The sequence below is a fragment of the Etheostoma cragini genome, chromosome 1 (assembly GCF_013103735.1).
Source record: "Etheostoma cragini isolate CJK2018 chromosome 1, CSU_Ecrag_1.0, whole genome shotgun sequence".
Classification (NCBI taxonomy): domain Eukaryota; kingdom Metazoa; phylum Chordata; class Actinopteri; order Perciformes; family Percidae; genus Etheostoma; species Etheostoma cragini.
The window spans coordinates 2,462,301-2,483,262 of record NC_048407.1 but is presented as its reverse complement, the minus strand read 5'-3'; the positions used below and the strand labels follow the sequence as shown (position 1 = coordinate 2,483,262).

The 20,962-nt window shown below is 40.8% G+C and overlaps 1 protein-coding gene across 8 annotated transcripts in view; it reads right to left on the bottom strand.

The window, feature by feature from the left end:
* Positions 1 to 20,962, bottom strand: part of mtss1lb (MTSS I-BAR domain containing 2b) — a 75,799-nt gene that overhangs the window by 54,425 nt on the left and 412 nt on the right. For all 8 annotated transcript variants that reach the window (XM_034867456.1, XM_034867488.1, XM_034867472.1 and 5 more), the window contains exon 1: positions 20,719 to 20,962. This exon is cut by the window's right edge and continues 412 nt beyond it. In XM_034867456.1, coding sequence (XP_034723347.1) covers positions 20,719 to 20,805 — 87 coding nt within the window. In that variant the 5' untranslated portion in view covers positions 20,806 to 20,962. The remainder of the gene's footprint in view (positions 1 to 20,718) is intronic.

The window sequence follows — 20,962 nt, the reverse complement described above, 5'->3', positions numbered from 1 at the left end:
CTGTGTGTTATAGCTTCCTGTTCCTTTACATGCAGCCCCCCCCTCCCCCCACACACACACACAGACACACACTGTGTGTGTGTGCTACTGCGAGATACTGTACTCTAATGGATGACTACCTGAACCATTTCAACCCTAACCCCAACCCCAAGTTACTGTAACATTCACCTGCTAAACTCACTCACGTCGTTGCAGGGTGTCCTATAAGGTAAATGTATGTTGTACTGTGTATATGTTAATAATATCTAATTTACATACTGTATGTTTTGTGTGCATGTTAGCAATGCATATTAAAAGGATCCCACAGCAATTATACTCAATAGTCTATCTAGCAAGAAAAAGTTAAAAGTTAAAGTGAAAAATAATTCGGATCCCCTCCAAAATGTAATGGTTTCTTCCTTGGCACACTAAATTTCATGAAAGTCGGGCCTTTAGTAGGGGGGGGGGGGGGGGGGGGAATCACCAGACGCATCCCGATACGATATCACGATACAACATTATTGCGATTTTAAACAAGTTGCAATAAACTGCAAAATATTGCAATTTATATTATTTATAATTTTTCTAACTTCTAATTTTTCCCAATTTCAAAAGGAAACTTTGTCAACATCTATTCATCTAAAAGGAAACATTTCTCTGTTTGTTCATATCACTTCAATTTTATTGCTGCAGAATGGGATTGTCCAGCAGACAAAATGGCCAACACTATTATAATAATAGATCCATACTTGGTGCCTGTGTATCGATACAGTATTGCCATTGAAAACACTGCGATATTATGCTGTATTGATTTTTTTCCACAACCCCTACGCTTTAGCCGTAACTAGTCAAACAACTATAACACCAAGAGTTCAACCAGACCTTGCTCTCAGTACTGCTGCCAAGGAAATGGTACATTTTTTTTAAATGTATGTATTAGCCATCATTAACAAAGAACATTCACCACAGGCCTGAAGATGTGCTTAGACACAATTTTCAACTTGGGTTATCACCATCTGTGCAGTCTGTATTTATTCACCTCAAACAGCCAATGAAAATAACAAATGTACAGACTCTCTGACTGTGTGTGTGTGTGTGTGTGTGTGTGCCAAAGAGAGAACCAGTTCCCAGTTTAGCAACTAAAAAGTTGTGTTAAAGTTCACCTCTAGTGTTTCATGACAGTTTATCAGGTGTTAGGTGTGATGTGGTACTTCTCCTTTCAGTACCCCTTTGATGGAACTTTAAAGGTCTGTGTGTGGTGAGATTGGGGAATAACCTTACAGAAAGTTGTCTGTTTGTCCCACGTCAAAGATCTGCTTTGGAAATTGCATTTAAGGTTAGAAAGCTCTCAGCCTGCAAACTCCTCACTCTATAAATGTGCGTGTGAGAGTGTGTGTGAGTGTGTCTCCACCAGAAAGCTCAAAGGCCGCAACCATAACCACTGTGCTCTCATGATTGTAGGACTGGGAATGTCACGGTGGCCGAGGGGCAAATACATCAGTGTGTGAGAGAAAGAGCAGGAGACAGTGAGTGTGAGAAAAAGCTTTTGGATTGGACATTATTACATCACCACTTCCTGTGTCACCAAAAAACTTAGTGCGCACACACACACACACACACACACACACACATACAAACAGATGCAGACACAATCTCCATGTTTTTGTTCAACGTTCATAGTTATAAAGATTTACAGCTTTGCACACTTCACCTTTTCCGCCCTTCCTTCCACTACTTCATCTCTATCTGTCTCTCTGGAGGAAGCCGCACTGAATGAAACAATAACGTTTCAGATATTTGAGCTTATTTAAGATATTTGAGCTTGTATTTGACTCATACACCTAAAACTTCAACAGCAATAAAGGCAAGACATGGGAAGCACTTGGCAGCATTGACACTTTTGGTCTGGCTGTAACTCGAGTTCTAACCCCATAAACGTTTTTTTTCTTCCTCCTGCGTTCCTTCCTTCCAGTTCCAGTCCCACTATCTTTGATTGTTAGATTTTTTATTTCCTCGCCACCATCCTTCTTCTACCCCACCATTACTGTTTTGTTCCGCCATCACTACCTCTCTCCACCCTTAGTAGTGTTAAATAAGGTTTAAGAGCTCTGACCCCCCACTGATGATCCCTGGCAGTCAGCAATTGAGCCCTTTGACTGTCTTGCTTGCGTTGTACTCCAATTATTTACAGATGTATGACCTAGTCACAACATGACTTAGCAGGGTCTAGAAAAAAAGCACTTGGGTTTGTGTTTTGCCAATCTGCCCATAGATTTTCCACACGATACATATCTGCATATGAAAAGATTGATCTGTGTCAGTGTTCCAGGCATATATAGTAAGAACCATCTTAATGGGGCAGACGACTTGGTCCCATTCACATCCATGTCGTGCTAATAATGACGTTAAATCTCTACTTTCATTAATTTTAATAAAAAAACAAATTGAAGTGTTTTTGAAATAGTATTGAGTAAAAGTTGACATATTCCAGTCTGTAATTATCCATCAACATCCATTCCTTCAATATTAGTCTAAATAATTACTAATGTCTGCTTTTCTAATTCAAGCAATAGGTATAATTTCCTATAAATTAGGTTTATTGACCATGCATTTCAAAATTAACTGTAAACTAAAGTTAGTGTTATGTAATGTTGAAAACGTCAAAAAAAGTAACAAAAAGCGCCAAAAGTGTTGAAAGATTGTACAAAAAAACGTAAGAAAAAGTATCAAATTTTCATCAAAACATTGATAAAAAGCGTCAACAAAAGGATAGACGACACAAGGGTTAATTGTATCAATTGGGTTTGAACTTCTTTTTTTGTGTGTGTATCCAAACATTAAGTATGTAAACTATGCCTCCATTTGATCCCTTCCTTAGCCCTCATGTTGTATTCCCGTTAACCATGAACTTGTCCTTCCAGGTCAAAATTGATAATGAACTTTTTTTTTTGCTTTTCCAATGTTTTTGTTGCTTTTTCTGTTTTATTTGTCACTTTTTCCATGCTTTTGGTGCTTTTTTATTAAAAACCTGAGCTGGTTTAATAATAGGTTTTACACTTATTCTTGGAATTCATGGTCAAAAAACCTCATTTATATTACATTTTACATTAGTTTTTAGTTAAAAAGGCAGCCATTATGAATTATTTTGACTAATAGTTAAGATCAGAGGATGTTGAGTGGATCACAGATGGGTAGATGTCAAAGTTTAGTCCAGATACGGTTGTGAAACCATAAACAAAAGAATTCAGATGCTATGAGATTAAATAAAACACCCCAAAAATTCAATGAAAGTAATCATTAATAGTATCTAAAGAATGTTGTATGGAATCATCCATGTTATTTTTTGGCAATTTGGTTGAAAGAAATCCATATTTCTGATATAAAACACTTTGAATCGGGTCAATTTGACCCAAGGACAACACAAGGGTTAAATCCCACATGGACCCCTCCATCTTCTATCCCTTCAATAAGTATCCCTCATTCCTGAGACTAAATAATACATTGACTGTTTTTGCCCCTTTTCCCCTTACAATCTATCTTCCAGTAATCCTCTGTTTCATCTGATCTTGACTCAGGACTCTGGGGTGCTGTCAACAGTCCTCTGGCCTAGTTCTCAGAGCACCACCAGTCCACCCAGTCTGCCCAGCACTCCATTGAGAGCTCCACTCCACCACTCACTACAGAGGATGAGAAGCTTACTGTCTCCTCTCGCTCTTTTGTTCCCTTTGTTTCCCCCACAGCAAGACAGAAAACAGAGGAAATCCAGCAATGAAGGCAGAGGGAGAGAGAGGACGGGTGGAGGGAGAGAGAGGACGGATGGAGGCAGGCAGAGAGGGACGTGAGGATTAGCTGAATTTCTTTGCTGTATAATCGAGCCAATTCACACGTTAAAAGAGAAATTCAAGAACCAAACAAAAGGGGCTAATTTCACAGTGCTTCACATGCATAATAGACTGGCTGGGAGTTTTAATAAAGAGGATCAAAATCATTTTTTATCAAAGTTGGTGATTGATGTATATCCCATGAAGAAAAATACTATATTATCTATATTTATGTATCCAAGAAAGAATGATGCCATCTTTTGTCTGCTGCACATTGCTGCATATTGATTCAGATTCCATAACTGAGCTTATGGCCATCCTTTAAAATACCAAAAATAAATTAAATAGTGACATGTTAAACTGGGCCTGTATACATTTACACTCTGCATCCACTATATCTGACTTTTTCCAACTTCTTATCTAAATAATGAATTCCTCCCCACAGGTCTTCCAGACAATGCACATTTTTTGACTCTTGGTCATCATGATCCTGGGGTTTCCTTTATTTTGAAAAGCTAATTATCTGTGTCAGTGTCTTGCTTGACTTCCTGCCTTGTGTGTTTTCCCGCCTTTGGGATTGCCTGACGTGTTTCACCTGTTCCTCGTCAGCCCTCACGTCACCTGTCCCTCATTACCACCCTCCTCTCCTTGGGTATATTAGTCTCTATTCTCTTGCGCTGATCTGTTTGCATATGCATCATCATGCACCATATACATTTGTTTAGATATTCTGATGCATGAATAGACTACTATAAATCAACATTTAAGGGAAAAGAAGCTTAAACTAACAGCGTTATTAACCCTCATATTGTCCTCGGGTCAAATTGACCCGTCAGTGTTGTTTTTAATTCCCCCAAACTAACATGACACATCCACACAACGCTCTTCGGCAGGTATAAATAACACTAAAGTTCATAAGTTAGTGTTACATAGTGTTGAAAACGTAAAAAAAAGTGACAAACATTGAAAAAAAGCATCACAAGTGTTCAAAAAAAGGACAAAAACTTAAGAAAAAGCTACAAACATTGATTAAAAAGCATCAACAAAAGTGTTGATTTTCAACTTTGACGGGAAGACAACACAAGGGTTAAACCTTAAAGGGAAGGTTGTTGGGTTAGATGATGGGTGAACAAAACATGGGACTTGCAGAGTTTCCCACAGGAAACTGTTTAACTGTGGATGATGAGCTTATCTCTTGATCAATCCAGTTCACAGATAGTGACAACATGAATTGCCAGAGTCGTCAAATATGTGAAATTTTCTGCGAGATAACACCTATTTATTTCTTCTTTTTTTTCAAGAAAATAGTATTATCAAGTATTACTTGATAAGGATTTTAGCAGAGTTGGCCCATCTCTGTATCCTACCAACGGTCAACACTGGTTTCTTCCAACTCCTCCAAACCATTCGATACGCTAAATAAATAATATTCGCCCCTAGCGCTGGCAGGAAATATGAGCCACAGGATCGTTTTCCATACTTTCCATACGTACACCAGAGAATTTAACGATTGCAGATCTATACATTATTTAACGTTTTCAAACATTCACAGTTTGGTTAGGTTTGCCTCTACTTGGTTACATCATTTTTCTAAATGTAACTTGGTTACATTTAGAATAAAGATTGTGGCTCTGGTTAAAATCATGGACATTTGTTCCATGACTTTCCTTCTGATTACGCAAGTGACACAGAACATGATGTAGTTGTGTTTGTTCAGTAAAGTTTGTTCTTGACCCATCTACCACCCTAACCTTACTTTCAGCTTTCACAACATACGTAAATATCACTCGTAACTGCTGATTAAACAAAAGGAGATTTTCTAGGGAGGACAGTCTTGTTTCTTCTAATCTCGCATTACCAGACCTTTCCCCACAGCGCTGTGGAGGAGGGTCTGGCTAGTCAATCCAACAATACTCTTGGGACGGACTGAGCCCTTGCAAAATAGCCTCGGAAAGGTGGATTATGTGTAAGTAAAGGTTGTTTTAATTGAACAAAAGAAAACTCTGATTGGACAGACAGTCTAGCTAGCTGTCTGGATTTACCCTGCAGAGATCTGAGGACCAGGTAACCATAGTCACAGAGAAAGTGGAAGGTGACAAACATCCGGCCAACATGAGTGATATCGGACGGCATTGAATGAACAATGAAATGACAACGTCGTCGATATAGAGTATGATTCTTCTGACCATGACTGCTATATGTCATTTAACTCCCCATAGTAGTTTCACTTCTTAACTTTAACTATGCCATAACCATAGAGCTGGATTAAAAACATAGCTAAAGAAGAACTAACAGGGGAGAAATTGTAACGTATTTGACATTAGATTATAACTATATCTTACTTGAAAAAAGCAACATGCATTATGTAATATAGCGTATAAGTAGCGTCAAGATTTCCTCCACCATGCTGAGTAAAACGCTTCATCATCACGTCGGCTGGCACTTAGTTTCAAAGGAAAAGGATCAGCATGCAGATGAGGAGACAGAGGCAGCCTTGCTGCATAATTAGTGAAGTGCAGCAGCTAATTCCAATCTAAATTTAGTGATGAGGGGGGGAAGAAAACCATCTGTGTGTTGTGTCTCTGCACAGCAAGGCCAGAGATCATAGATGCCCTATCAGTGAAACATCTGTCTACTGGGATGTCTGCATGATGTTATGGACTAAACAGTACTCATGAATGTCATGTGACATGGCATTCTGGGTAGCCATGAATGTACAAACTTAATCTGTAGCTACGTATCATGCTACTGTTTCACAGCAGGAATGAAAGTACAAGATGAGGAGGATGGTACTAGCATTTTTTCAGACACAGCTACAACCACTTGGGTTTTGACCCATCTGTCGGTCCATGATCTGCACGATCCGGCTGATAATAAAACCGTTTCGAGGACTTACAACACTGCACAATCTGTTCCACGCTCGTAATTGTAGCCATCTTCCATTAGCTTACCGGTGGAGGCTAACGACAGACCGCTACACCTACAACCAGAAGCGTGGAACACATCGTGCAGTGCCGTAAATCCTTGTAAACCGGGATTATCATTATCCTCAATTATTCATGCATTCAATTGCAACACAGACTTTAGAAAGCTTCTGCAGAGACGTAGAGAGCATTATATATTATGCAAGATACATTACAGTTTTTACAGCCTGAGTAGTGCTAATTGTTCGAGTTTGGTCAGTGTAAAAACCAGTTTGATATTACGTCCAACAACTGACCGGACCAGTATACCATATTTTACCATTGGGTGGAAGAGTGGTCGTCTACCAGTTGGAAAGTTGGCGGTGTAACTTTTATCCTGCAGTGTTTACACGTTGCCTTGTCTCTTTCAGTGACATGTGCACACTTTCAGTTTTGTCATGTCTTGTCTTGTCACCCCAAAAAGCACAAAACCGTTCTAACAAACAAACACAACATGCGTAGTTCTTGCCTCACACTGCTAGTCAAATTTGATACCCTTTATGACACCGGTCTCAGCTCGGAGTCAACAATAAATTGTGTTTAGTCTGTCAGTCATCGTGGTTATGACGGAAAGAACGAGATCAAGAGTACAAGTGGCCAAAATGGGTTTCCTCAGGAGGGGTGTTGGGTATCCCTTAGAGATATGGTGAGACGTTCAGTCATCTGAGAGGAGCTCGGAGTAGAGCCGCTGCTCCTTCACGTTGAAAGGAGCCAGTTGAGGTGGTTTGGGCATCTGGTAAGGATGACTCCTGGGCGCCTCCCTAGGGAGTTTTTCCAGGCACGTCCAGCTGGGAGGAGGCCTCGGGGAAGACCCAGGACTAGGTAGAGGGATTATATCTCCAACCTGGTCTGCGAACGCCTCAGGATCCCCCAGTCGGAGCTGGTTGATGTGTCTTGGGAAAATTAAGTTTATGGTCGACTGCTGGAGCTGCTGCCCCCGCGACCCGATAAGCGGACAAAGACTGATAGAAGATGGATGGATGGATGGATGGACAATAGCAAAACCATTAATGTTGCTTATTACCTGAAAGTGTAGTGAGCTAAGCTCCCAGTTACTTTATATTAAATGAAGCTTCGACACAGTAAAGCTGACTTTACCTGCCAAAGAAATGTACCAAGCTACAGCAACATGGCAAACGTAGTCACAAAGCTATTGTTTGTGCATCCATGTACACCACGTTTACGTCCGTTAATGGCGGTGGCATCAATGATACTCAGCAGCTTTATTTAATCCCGCTGCAGAACGCTCCGCTGCTTGAGGAAATGTCACTTGCGTGGACGCTACCGCTACTAAAAAAACTATATGATTCAGAACAGCAACACTGTGAACTGCAGTTAAACTAGTAATGTCTCTGTAGCGCCTTACTGCCCAACACTGCTTATCACTGACGTGACTCCTTTGTCAGCACAGGGTACTGATGTAGCCTGACGTTAGGCTATTTAATTGGCTAGACCATGTCATGAGGATATGCTTTTCATGCAAACCTTTGCATGAAAGCACACCGGCTTAAGCTTGTACAACTTGCCGGCAAATCCGGAAACTGATTCTGATGTGGCGTTCCCCTTTCAGCTCTATGAAGCTTTCAGGCCAACACTTTGTTTTATACCTAAATGGAACTGTTCAGTCCTGAATCAGGTAATGTAGAGAGAGATTTACACACAGGACAGGCAGCGCACTGATAAAAGACAATACCAAGGCGGGCCAAATACATTACCTGTAATTGGACAGTATGTTCACAAGCAGCAGTCAATCATCCAGGCTTTTATAGGTATGAAGATGTCACTTAGCTATTTCTTTCCTCTCCTATGTTTGGCTAAAAGTCATTTTCGTCTACACCGCTCCAATCGTGTGAAAGGGATGATGCATGCTGATGGTGCGTTGTCAGACCGCTTAATGTAAGTGACGGCGACTGTTCCTGTGACCCTCAGCACTCAGAGAGATATGTATGGAGAGATAAGGAGCAGAGGACCTTGACTTTGATGGATAAGCCTGATGAAAGTGATGAGAATGATTGTGTCCTAAAAACACTGAGCAGATTTGGTTGAAATTAAAGACAGAGGAGGAAGTGCAGCATTATCTGAGCCTAATTTAGTAATGGTTGTAACAATGTGGCTTTAGAAGAGTTACTGTTAATGTTGACCTCAAGAATAAGTCTGTGTTTTGGAGAAAAAGGAAAGATAAAGATGTACACTGAAGCTGATCTTATATAACTAATATTTAGATAACCAATGGATCAAATGTGTATGTATGGGTATGTGGTCAATCGCAGGGATTAACATGGACAACTGTCAACCTTTCTTCTTTCAGCCTTTCGTTTGTGGCTTGCAACTTAACTGTTTTGGCTCACCTCTTTCAGTTATTTAAATTAGGCTGCTACGTGGAGATCAAAACGGAGCAAAAAAGGACAGTGAATATTGGATTTACATTCATCTTCTGGCTAGAAACAGGCATTGTATCTGCTGAATGAGGAACTACGATAGCCATAAGGTGTTTATTAGAAGATAGTGTGTCAATGTTTTATTTTGAGCTTGTTCCTCTACCCCCAAGTGCCCCAAAAAAACAATAAGGCAGCGTTAGAGGTTATGAATGTAGAATGAAACCCTAACCCTATGTTATTTACAGAAACCCAACAATTCACAAACATATCTTTTTGCGGTCTGTCATAAAAACCAACTGATGAATAGTGTCGACATTTTGTTGGGTTGCCCTTGGCCACTGTGCAGTATTACGGAGGATGTTTTAATGTAGAGCTACTGTAGATAAACACATGACAGGAAGCACAGCAGGGCTGCACAACACTACAGTATGTTGTGAGCTGAAGGGGCTGTCAGTGCTGATGGAGGGGGGGAGCGGAGATTCTTTATGGATGAATGCAGATGGTGCATTGTAATTTTTCTACTCTGAATTTCTCTCCAGGGGTACCATTCTATTGGCTTTGGTTCATTAAGGATGAAACAATCATTGCATTCTATATACTAACATTATAGCTCTCGCTCAGTCTGAAGTCTGATACCACAGTCATCCAAGCCCCCCCCCCCAACACACACACACGTAATGCACATACAGAGTCAAATCAAACAGATTTCTTCAACATTAATAAGAGATATATAGAGCATGAAGAGAACTTTCTGTTGATTTCTTTTTGAAATGAACAAGAGAATATGGATTTGCTACATTCATTGTTATTCTGTGTCTCTGGCCTGTTCATAATGATCAGGGGGTCTTACAGTGAACAGCTGAGTGTGATGAGAAGGCTTTGACAGGCCTGACAAAGGGTTCAGTGAGAGAGGCTGTCTTGGCTGGCTACCAGCAGCCTCCACGCCTCCCGTGGCCAGACCTCGCCATTCATCTCCAGCGGCCCTAACGAGCCCCGGGGCCTAACAACTGCAGAGATTTTAACGAGTTCTAACGAGGGAGATGCTCCTGGGATTCAGATGCCACCTTTTACTCATGACACTCAACTGAATGTTTTAACATGGTTGTTTTTGCAAAGAGAAAACCTTTTAATGCCATCTGAATCACTTCAGCACAACCATGCATTTTAATGAGGTAATTTCCCCTAAGCTGCAAGACACACCAAACCTGCCATCAAATCACTTTTCATTGTGTCACTTTTAAAATAGATAAACTCCTCTACAAAGTAGATTCCTTCTTGACCTTGTCTTATGTCTTCTTCAATACTGTTTGCCTTCAAAATGTATTTCCTAAAGAAATTCTTGAGGATGTCAAAGTGGAAATATCCCAAAACTGCAGCATTCATAGTAGTGGAAAGTCTGACCAAAATCAATTCATTCCAGTGGATGTTGTTGTGTTTGCATTAAGTAAACTTTTGGTTAAATTGTGCAATCAAATTTGTGCAGTCGACCGTTGTAAACTGTTGTAGACATATCACATAGCAATAAGGTTTATATAGCCCTGCTTAGCTAAAGGAATGTTACTGCTCTACAAAAGAGCCATGGTTTGCATGGAAGACAGTTTAACATGTCACAATAAAAAATGAATGACGTCTGAATTCTATTTTGCTGCTTTGGTTTCTGGTGTTGGGTTCACTGTCACACCAGTGAAATGTTCATTCTGCAGAATGGAAAGTTAAAAATTCAAGCAATCATTAATATCCTCTCTAGAGCCCGACCAATAAAGGCCGATACCAAAACGAATATTTGGTTACTTAAAAATGTGATATGCCGCTTTATCAGCCGATTTACTGTATATTTTAAGAAAATATTCCAAGGTTGCTTTAAATTATTTAAGTGATAGAATGGGCCCTCACCCTGCCCCAAAGCAGTGAGGCTAGTAGAAACACTGTACCCTTTTGTGGCTTACTTGGCAAGACATTTTCAATCTCAGACCCCTTTGGCGTTTGTTTCTAAGGCAAAAATTCTCCTTTAGCATCTAGCTTTTGGCAGTAAATTTAGACACACTTGGTCAAGACTTTTAGCTTTGCTGTTTGACGCTCTGGGTTTAACTGACATGCAGTACAAGGTTTAGGAAAAGATGGTGGGTGGGGGTTAGGAAGTGTACGTTTCAGTGAGACGCGGGACAAGAACGGGACATGAACCCCGGTCTCCTGGGTGAAAGGTCTTGTGTTGTTGGACCCATACACCACCCAACCAAACCCTTATGCAGACTTTTAGACTTTCATACTACTCACTACAGTCGTCACTCTTAATTATCTATCCTCTAACAGATGCTAAAGGGTGATGTTTGCGTCGCCATAAGATGTTGAGAGCCACTGACCCAGTGTCAGTATTTTACATGTTTGGAATGAGAACTTGTTGTATTGGGACACTTGAATAGAACGCAATCATGGTCAATGTTATTAGCAACTATAGCCCGACCAATGAAGGACTTTTAAGGCCGATACCGATACAAATATTTGGTATTTACAAATCTGATATGCCAATAAATCGGCCGATATATATTTTTTAAACAAACAAATCAACATGTATTAAAGTTCTGATAAATAAAATGTATAACAATACAAACTTAAGATATGAAACTTAAAGTCCTTTGAACATAAACACAATAACAACGACAAAAATAATCAGTGTTGCCAACTTGGGCGTTGTAGAGCGTCTTTTGGTGGACAGACTATGCAATGCCAGCAATTATAACATGGTTGACCGTGCATTTTTATGAATGAATGAATGAATGATTTTTTTTTTTAAAGATCGGGAAATGCCTAACATCGGCCCGCCAATAAATTGGTCAGGCTCTATTAGCGACACCTGTTCTCTTCCTATCATGACAATTCAAAATGTCTGCTGTGAAAAAGGCTAATGGAACTAAGGCTGCATTAACATACAGCAACAGCGTTGAGAGAGCAGTCTCTCTCTTTTTCCTCCTTCTATCCATTGATATGCAACCCAGGCCTGATTTACGACAATGCCGTGTTGGGAAGTCCCCTGGACCACACAGACACACAGATTGGACTAATGATATGCTTCCACAGAGCATCTTCAGTTCTGCAGCATGGCCCAGAGTCATAGGACATAATTGTCACCGGTTTTTAAAAGGCTGGACACAACAATGGGCCGTCTCTGTGAGAATACTGACCAGTTTACTTCCACTTCTCTTGGTTTGTTGGTGTTGTTGCTTTTCCAGCTAACCCTTTAATGAGGAGGCAGGCCAGACAGGCCTCAGACATTGTGGCCACTGAACCCAAGTACCAATGGGAATTCAACATTTCAAAATCCGTTTCTAAATGAAGGCTTCCAATGCACCATACAGTGATTGAGTGTTGTTTTCTACATGTTGTTGTGCTAACATAAACATAAATTACTTAATTTCGTCCAACTCTGAAGGCATCAGGATTTAGGATTTCTCTCTAACAAAAAATCTAATTGTGGGTCAATATGAGCTGCTTGTACAACCGACCTATACGATCGTTTCTGGGTGAGGATGGGCTGGAAGTTCGATATATGGAAATTTTAAAATGTTTACTTCTAATTGCTTAAAACGTTAACACCTAACACAAACATGGAATTAAGCGTGGTATATTTAATGTGATTAGCATTTTTAGACTAAGCACAAATGCATGAGCTAAAAAAAATCCAGATGTGAGTAACAGGGTGAAAAAGGCCTTTTTAAAAAAACCTTTCTATTATGGTTCTTAACCTAGCAGGATATCATATTCTTCGTCATTCCATCCTACTGCAACTGTCAACAAAATATTCCATGTACAGTATACCCAGTAACTACTGGTCCACATAGCCAGCTGACCGTGAACATGATCTCTGCGTCTCATCATATTACCCCTGTGTGACGTGTGTGTGTGTGTGTGTGTGTGTGTGTGTGTGTGTAATTCACTAGAAAGTTGCGAGGGTTGCGAGCCTCCAGGGATACACATTGGCAGACAACAACATGATGCACACACACACTTAAAAAACTGTCTGAGCAAATGGGAAGGTTTGATACTGTGAGTATATATAGGGCATTTTCACGTCTAAAAGTAAGAACCAAGGTTCATGTTTTTGTTACATTGTATACATTTGATCCGGTATATTCTGGTTTAACACTGCAGTTATGCAAGATCTATAGGTGGCAAAACTACGTCCACCGGTCATCACATATGTGAGCTGCGTCTCCAGATACTTATAATTGATTGGTTTGTAGACGGGATTGTGTAAAAATGCCCTTAAAATAACTTAAAAACACCAGAATCTTTAAACCCAAATGGAACAATCACAACCACTTAACTGCAACAATTACCTTAGCAATCAATCAACCAATCAAAATGTATTTATATAGCACTTTACAGCAACTGGCAGGTATCCAAAGTGCTTCACATCAGAAGCCGAGAGTAAAAACACACATCATACAATAGAAAGAATGAAATGAAATCAGAAAAAGTAACAAAAGAAACAATAGAATAAAATTGTCACATGACTGCTATGTATTAAAAGCCAGACTTAACAGATTTGTTTTGAGTTTGGACCTAAAAAGAACTAAATCTGTAATGTGCGAAGTGCGAATATCAGGGGTTTACTTGTTCTAGAGTCTCGGGGGAACAACTCTAAAAGCCTGACCCCGCCCCCACCGTTCATGCCATGACCTTATGACTAATGTTTACTCATCATGAGCTTCTTGGCGGCTCCCATTGTTCACAATGATTCATTTACAGTTCTCAGGTCTATCACATGAAGCAGACAGAGAAGAGTGACTGATAGCTTTGGGTGAAGGATCTGCTGAGGAGAGAAAGAGGAAGGGAAGACCCTGGGAGGAGGAGGAAGAAGCTGATGGGGAAAGAGGAAAGAGGAAGAAAAAGTGCTTTCGAAACAGCATAAATGTTCTCTGCTGACATTGGCAGACAGCAGCATTTAGCTTGGCCCTGGTTCTGAACATGACCATGACATGACACCTTAACCACCAAGTACAGTCTCAGGACTAGTAGTAAGCAAAGGCTCAAGGCAAAGGTACAACTCCAGCCATGGTTTCATTGAGTTATAAATGCTGCCAGGATTTTGCACTAGCTTGTTAACGCTGGATCCCCCCAACAGTGCAAAAAGGGTTTTGATAATTGACTATGTGACCTTGTTGATTTCAATGGAGACCAGTGACGTCTATTAGAAGCCAGAGTGTTACTGCACAGCCTCCAACTGAGCAACCTGTCTGAAAGTTGTAAGTCTTCTAGAAGCTGTGCTAAGAGAAATCTCAGTCATTCAGATTCTCGCAGAGACTGAGAACTTAAACATTTGAATGTGTATGAGGAGACAACATAGGCACAGGCTAATTATTGCTAACTAAAATGCTAGTTAACGTTAATAATTAAACCTAAAAAGCTAATGTAAGTTGAAACTGTCTGTGAGCTTATCCTGTACTGCTCGGTAATTTCTCTACCATGCGACAGTAAGTTGCTTGGTTATGACATAATCATCTAAAACGTCTTGAGACCACAACATGAGATACAAGGTAACGGAGCCTTTTAGACATTGTGGTGTTTCTTTAGAAATAAACAATGGACAAATAGAGTCTTCAAACGCCTTACATGTAAAGTTATTCGTTGTAAAAGTTACGTCAAAATGAATGGGAGTCAATGGTTTTCTAACGGCGGGTGAGGCCTAGGTAGCATCAAAATGGCACCATGGGAGCTCCGCTTCGTGGAGGCTGACTTAACCCCTTGCTAAGAGGATGTGTCAAAAGTAATCTAATAAAACACAAGATAATACAAGCAACTGTGCAGCCATTTGATGAACTTGTAGGGCAGAAACTTGATAACTATTTGCATTATCAATGAATCTCCAAATTTATTTAGAATGTCTCAAAAGTATAATAAGATGGTACATCATGTGGATTACAATTTCACAAATCCAAAAATGACTTCTTGAAATCTGTTTTGTCTGACCAAATATTTAGTTAACTGTCATACATGACAAATAACAGCAGCAAATGATCCCATGTGAACCGCTGGAACAAGAGAAGCCAACTAATTATTAAAATAGTTGCAGATGCATCTTCTGTCAACTGACTCCACAGCTAATCACTTGATTTAACTGTACTTACTTTGTTTCCAAAGTATGACAATTCCTAGCTTACTACTAAATTACAACATTGATGCTAATTTGCCCTTCATTTACATTGACGTTTAGCTTGTTGAAACTCAGATTATGTACTGCAGTTTAAAAACAGTTTGAATATTTGATTTGTCTGTTTTGTAGGTATTTAAACAGTCACACCATAAATTGGTCATTGGTATACATCAACCAATCAATTCCACATGTCAAGCATTCCTTTGGCCTTTTGAGTGTACTTATTGCATTTGAAGATGAATCATGTGGGACATTTGGGGCATAAACCGCGCACTTTAATGTGTCATTGCCTAAGACTTGCATCCACTTAATAACCAAGGCTGTCATACGCAGCCTGTTTCCAAGAACCAATGAAGAAAAACTACTGATCCATTGGCTCCATCTGACGGATGGCTTCTTCTTTGTTGTGCTATAAACACTGATTAAAGCTACATTGTTTCCTGTTGAGTCAAAATAAGTTTGAGGGCCGATGACTCAACGCTCGCGTCCTCACATCCCTTCACTGATGTTCATTCAAAGCCTCCTTGGAGTTCAGGAATTTAGACCAGGCAGTGGTGTTTCTGTTCCCAGGTTGTAGTGACCCATATATATCGGAGTGAGCTGAATAGCACAAACAAGAGAACCATTAGCAACCAAATGAATAATAGATTTTAAAAAACAAACAATGTAAGACAGGCAGAAGCAGGGAGATGCCTTTAAAGTGGTATTCCTTGAACATTGATTACCCAATTTTATTATGCAGTGTGTGTTTGTGTTGGGTGTATATGTAGATGTACACACACATATGTATTTATTGATCTCTAATGTTATCTCTAATGTGTGAATATGTTTAAAATGAGCAGACATATTTTAAAAAAAAAGGCCTTGTCATGACTATGCTAATTCTGGGAAAGCGTCAGCTGCTTTCTTTGAAATACAGTCTGACAACAATTTCTTTCCTACCCCTAGGGTCCACCATACGCGTCTGCGTTGCTTGTGAGTCCACCAGTTGTGACGCAACGCACTGTAGACGCGTTCAACATGCCAGGCAGGTAGTGGCAGGGCTAAAGCACCCGGTCTATATTCGATGATAACACCCTGTGTACACTTCCGATTGTATATCATATCACTATTTTTACAACCAAAGCACAGCCACAAAACTTTGTTCTGTGTCGTTCATAACTGAACTAAATGGAATAAACCATTTTACTATGTAGACTACCTACTTTTTGGGTCGAAGCTCCAGTGTGGTTTGTGGTTTGAAGAAAACTACAATTGGTAGTCACATCACAGCAAAAACATTACTTTTAATGTCATGAAGGGAAAGGGACAACGATTCCCACAATCAAGATGTGGCGGCAGGCCGGGGCGTCGGACTGGGGAACAAAAAGAGGAACTGATTACCCAGGGCCCTCATGTGAGGAGGGCCCAAAAACTAGAATGAATAGCCGTGGATGCGGGGAGGGGCCCATAGAAAATGCCTTTCTACAGAATTTTGTGCTACGCCCCTGGCTTCAGGACCTGACTAACATTACATAATGGAAAGGATACGATGTGTATGAGACGACACACTCGCACAACAAAGAAAGATTTGGCAGCCCTTTATGTTCAAACGCACTGTTGTATCTCTCCAGTGAGTTGAATGAGAGAGTAGTATACTATAGGTTGACGAATGTGCGGGAAAATTAAGCTCTCATCTTTTGTGTTATTCTTTTAAATGTCTATGTTTTAAATACAGATTTGTGATCGTAATCTTTCACTTTATACAAAAAAGAGCCTTGATCCAATGAGGTGATCAAAATCGTGATCTAGACTGTTCACCCTCACCCTGTTCACGATTGAATTGCTCAATAACTCGATTTTTTTTTTTTTTTTTTATGACTTTCATTCTCATTTAATTTTACGAGCCGAAGACATCACCAACGCTACTACTTTCTTCTGTCAGTTTTTAAACTCCCAAGCTCTCCAGTGCTCTCCCTTCTCTTCATTGAAGCCTCTATGTTTTAGGCTTGTGGTGATGCAATGGGCCAAAGAAAACTATGTTTGGTACTGCCATTTTGTTTTGTTTTGTCGTTGTACATGTTTGCAATACACGTTACACTTTGTGAGAAAAAAATCGTGGCAGAGAATCGTGATATCAATTCTAAGCTAAATAATTATGATTCATATTTTTCCCCGAAGGGTGCAGGTCTAGTTCTAACTTCCTGTCCCAATAGAAACGCCCTAAAAAAACCTCTGATGTCACTGTACTGCCATACCTCTCACTTTACACCTACATGCTGTACTCTAAGGAGCAGTACATATGATGTGTCATACAGTTGGTGCTGATGTTGCTATGCAACCAATTTGAATGGATTTAGCAGGATGGACATTATCATCTCAAAGTGGATGTATTTGGCAGAATAATGATTTCCCATTAGTTGGAACTGCCTTGATTTATGGTCTGCATGGTTGGTGCATGGTTGGACAATAAGCTTGACCCGAGTGCTATGGAGCCTGTCAATCCTTTAGACTTAATTTAGACATTTTAAAGGTCCCATGGCATAAAAATTTCCCTTTATGAGGGGTTTTAACATTAATATGCTTTCCCCCAGCCTGCCTATGGTCCCCCAGTGGCTAGAAATGGTGATAAACCGAGTCCTGGGTATCCTGCTCTGCCTTTGAGACAATGAAAACTCAGATGGGTCGAGCTGGAATCTTCTCCTTATGAGGTCATAAGGGGCAAGGTTACGTCCCTTTTCTCTGCTTTGCTCAACCAGAGAATTTGGCCCCCCCATGAGAAAGAGACATCATGACTTTCCAGCAAGCAAAGTGGCAGTTGGTCAATATTAGGAGACCACTAAGGTCTCTATAAAAGAGACTTCAGATACAGTATTAGGGGACCACTAAGGTCTCTATAAAAGAGACTTCAGATACAGTATTAGGGGACCACTAAGGTCTACATAAAAGAGACTTCAGATACAGTATTAGGGGACCACTAAGGTCTATATAAAAGAGACTTCAGATACAGTATTATGGACCACTAAGGTCTATATAAAGAGACTTCAGATACAGTATTAGGGACCACTAAGGTCTATATAAAAGAGATTTCAGATACAGTATTCGGGGACCACTAAGGTCTTTATAAAAGAGACTTCAGATACAGTATTAGGGACCACTAAGGTCTATAGAAAAGCATACAAAGAGCACCATGTCATGGGACCTTTAATATGTTGTTACACCCAAAAAGATTATTCCCCTTGCTTTGGTTTTAAGTTAAATTGATTTTTTTTTTTAATGTCAGCAAACATTCTTTTTAGAAACTCTTGCTTTACACTTTATAGCAAACTACCAATTGCCGACACAAAGATCTATGTATTTATTCAGTCATTTCCCCATGCACTTGTGTAAAGTATAATGCTGTATTAAATTGAACTGAATTGAAATGAGACTTTATTTTTCTTTTCTATATTTACTACTGCAAACAATCTTTGAAACATGAATCATGTGTTGTGTATAAACTTGATTTCCAGGAACATACTTGTGTTTCACTTTCTCCTCCTCACACATATCTCACTGCACAACACAAAGCCAATAATATCTTCTTATGGCAACTAACCTCTACCATCTGGGGTCATAATGGAGAAGGCACTGAAAGGAGAAGAGGCTTATCCTTGATATTCAGAATGAGGGAGACTAAGACAGGGGATGACAGGCTGACAGCAGAGCTGCATGGGCATCTGACAGACAGACATATTGACGTTTTCATCCAGAGCATCGTACAGGAGCAGCACGAGTGGACCAGAGCATTTATCCTGGGTGTGTACTGAACCACAAACGCCTGGCAGTATGCTGTTAGTGCCACGCTGGAGCCATCAGGCTGCAGAGTCACTGACTGACTGACAGATCGATCAGACAGACAGACAGACAGATCATACAGACAGACAGATCATACATACAGATCATACAGACAGACAGACAGATCAGACAGACAGATCATTCAGACAGACAGATCATACAGACAGACCTACAGACAGATCATACAGACAGACAGATCATACAGACAGACAGACAGATCATACAGACAGACAGATCATACAGACAGACAGACAGATCATACAGACAGACAGACAGATCATACAGACAGATCATACAGACAGACAGACAGATCACATGCAGACAGGCAGGCAGATCATACAGATCATACAGACAGACAGACAGATCATACAGACAGACAGACAGACAGACAGACAGACAGACAGATCATACAGATCATACAGACAGACAGATCATACAGACAGAGACAGAGAGACAGACAGGCAGGCAGATCATACAGACAGACAGATCCTACAGATCATACAGACAGATCATACAGACAGATCATACAGACAGACAGACAGACAGATCATACAGACAGAGACAGAGAGTCAGACAGGCAGGCAGATCATTCAGACAGACAGACAAACAGACAGACAGATCATACACACAGGCAGACATACAGATCATACAGACAGACAGACAGACAGATCATACAGGCAGGCAGACAGGCAGGCAGACAGACAGACAGACAGGGAGGCTGGGTGACTGACAGCTGCATGACTTCTCACGCCTTCATGTGTTCCTGCCTGATCAGCCTGACAGAAAATCAATGACGCTGCACTCTCATGGAGACGCACAGTAACCACTGGAAGACGTCGCGAGAACAACACACCGAGGCTGGAAAGGCATTGGTCATGTCTGCATCCTTTCTCATACGGCATCTCGAGGAAACACAAGACGAGGGTAGTGATGATGATGATGATAATGCATCTTTAGTAAATACCCAGCCAGCAGCTCCACATGTGTAGGCCTATGTAACGGAATGTGTCCAAGCTGTAGCCATAGCCGATGCATTTGGGGTCTCTGATGTGCCAATTTGCTCCATGAACATATCGAGATGAAAGGAGTTCCAGGCTCATTCAGGCATCGGACACACGGAGCTTGAAGAGGAGCCCCAGTGCTCTAATGCAGGCTATTCAAACACAATCCACATGATGGGGTATCATGGGGGGGGGGGGGTTCTAGACTCATTGAGAAACCCTTGAGAAACTGTTTTATGAGCGCGTCACTGCTGTTTTTGCATGGACAAGGGGTGAGCATCACGTCAAGTATGTCCGATAACGGATGCATTGACGTTTGCATGCGCAGCCGACATTCTAGGGACGGAGGAGAGGAGGAGGGCCGGTGGTTTCGCACCAACAACCCCGCGGGCAGCTGCATCAATGTCAATATAATGGTGCCATCCCTCCGCCTCAGTACTAAATACAATCCAAACCAGAATCAGTTTCTCAGTGGAGGTGCGTGTCCAGGTACTAGAAACCGAGACACCAGCTCCATTATGATAATGATCATTCTCATGGAGGACTCCCATGTGTTTAAGCACGATCACAGATCCGGTGAAACCTATAAATAAACAAGCTTTTATTTACCTTCATGTCGTTGACAATCGCCTGGAATAGACCCCCGAGGGCCCCGCATTCCTTCTCCACAGACTCCATGTTTGCCAAATCCACCATTCACCGGAATTTGCAAAAGCGCGCACCAACTGCGCGCTACCAACACTCAGCAGAGGAAAAAAATGCGAAAAATGTATTTCCACAAAAGCACTCCCGGGCTCTCTGGTTTTCCTTTAAACCGGGAGACCAACAATAAAGGGGGGGGGGGGGGGGGGGG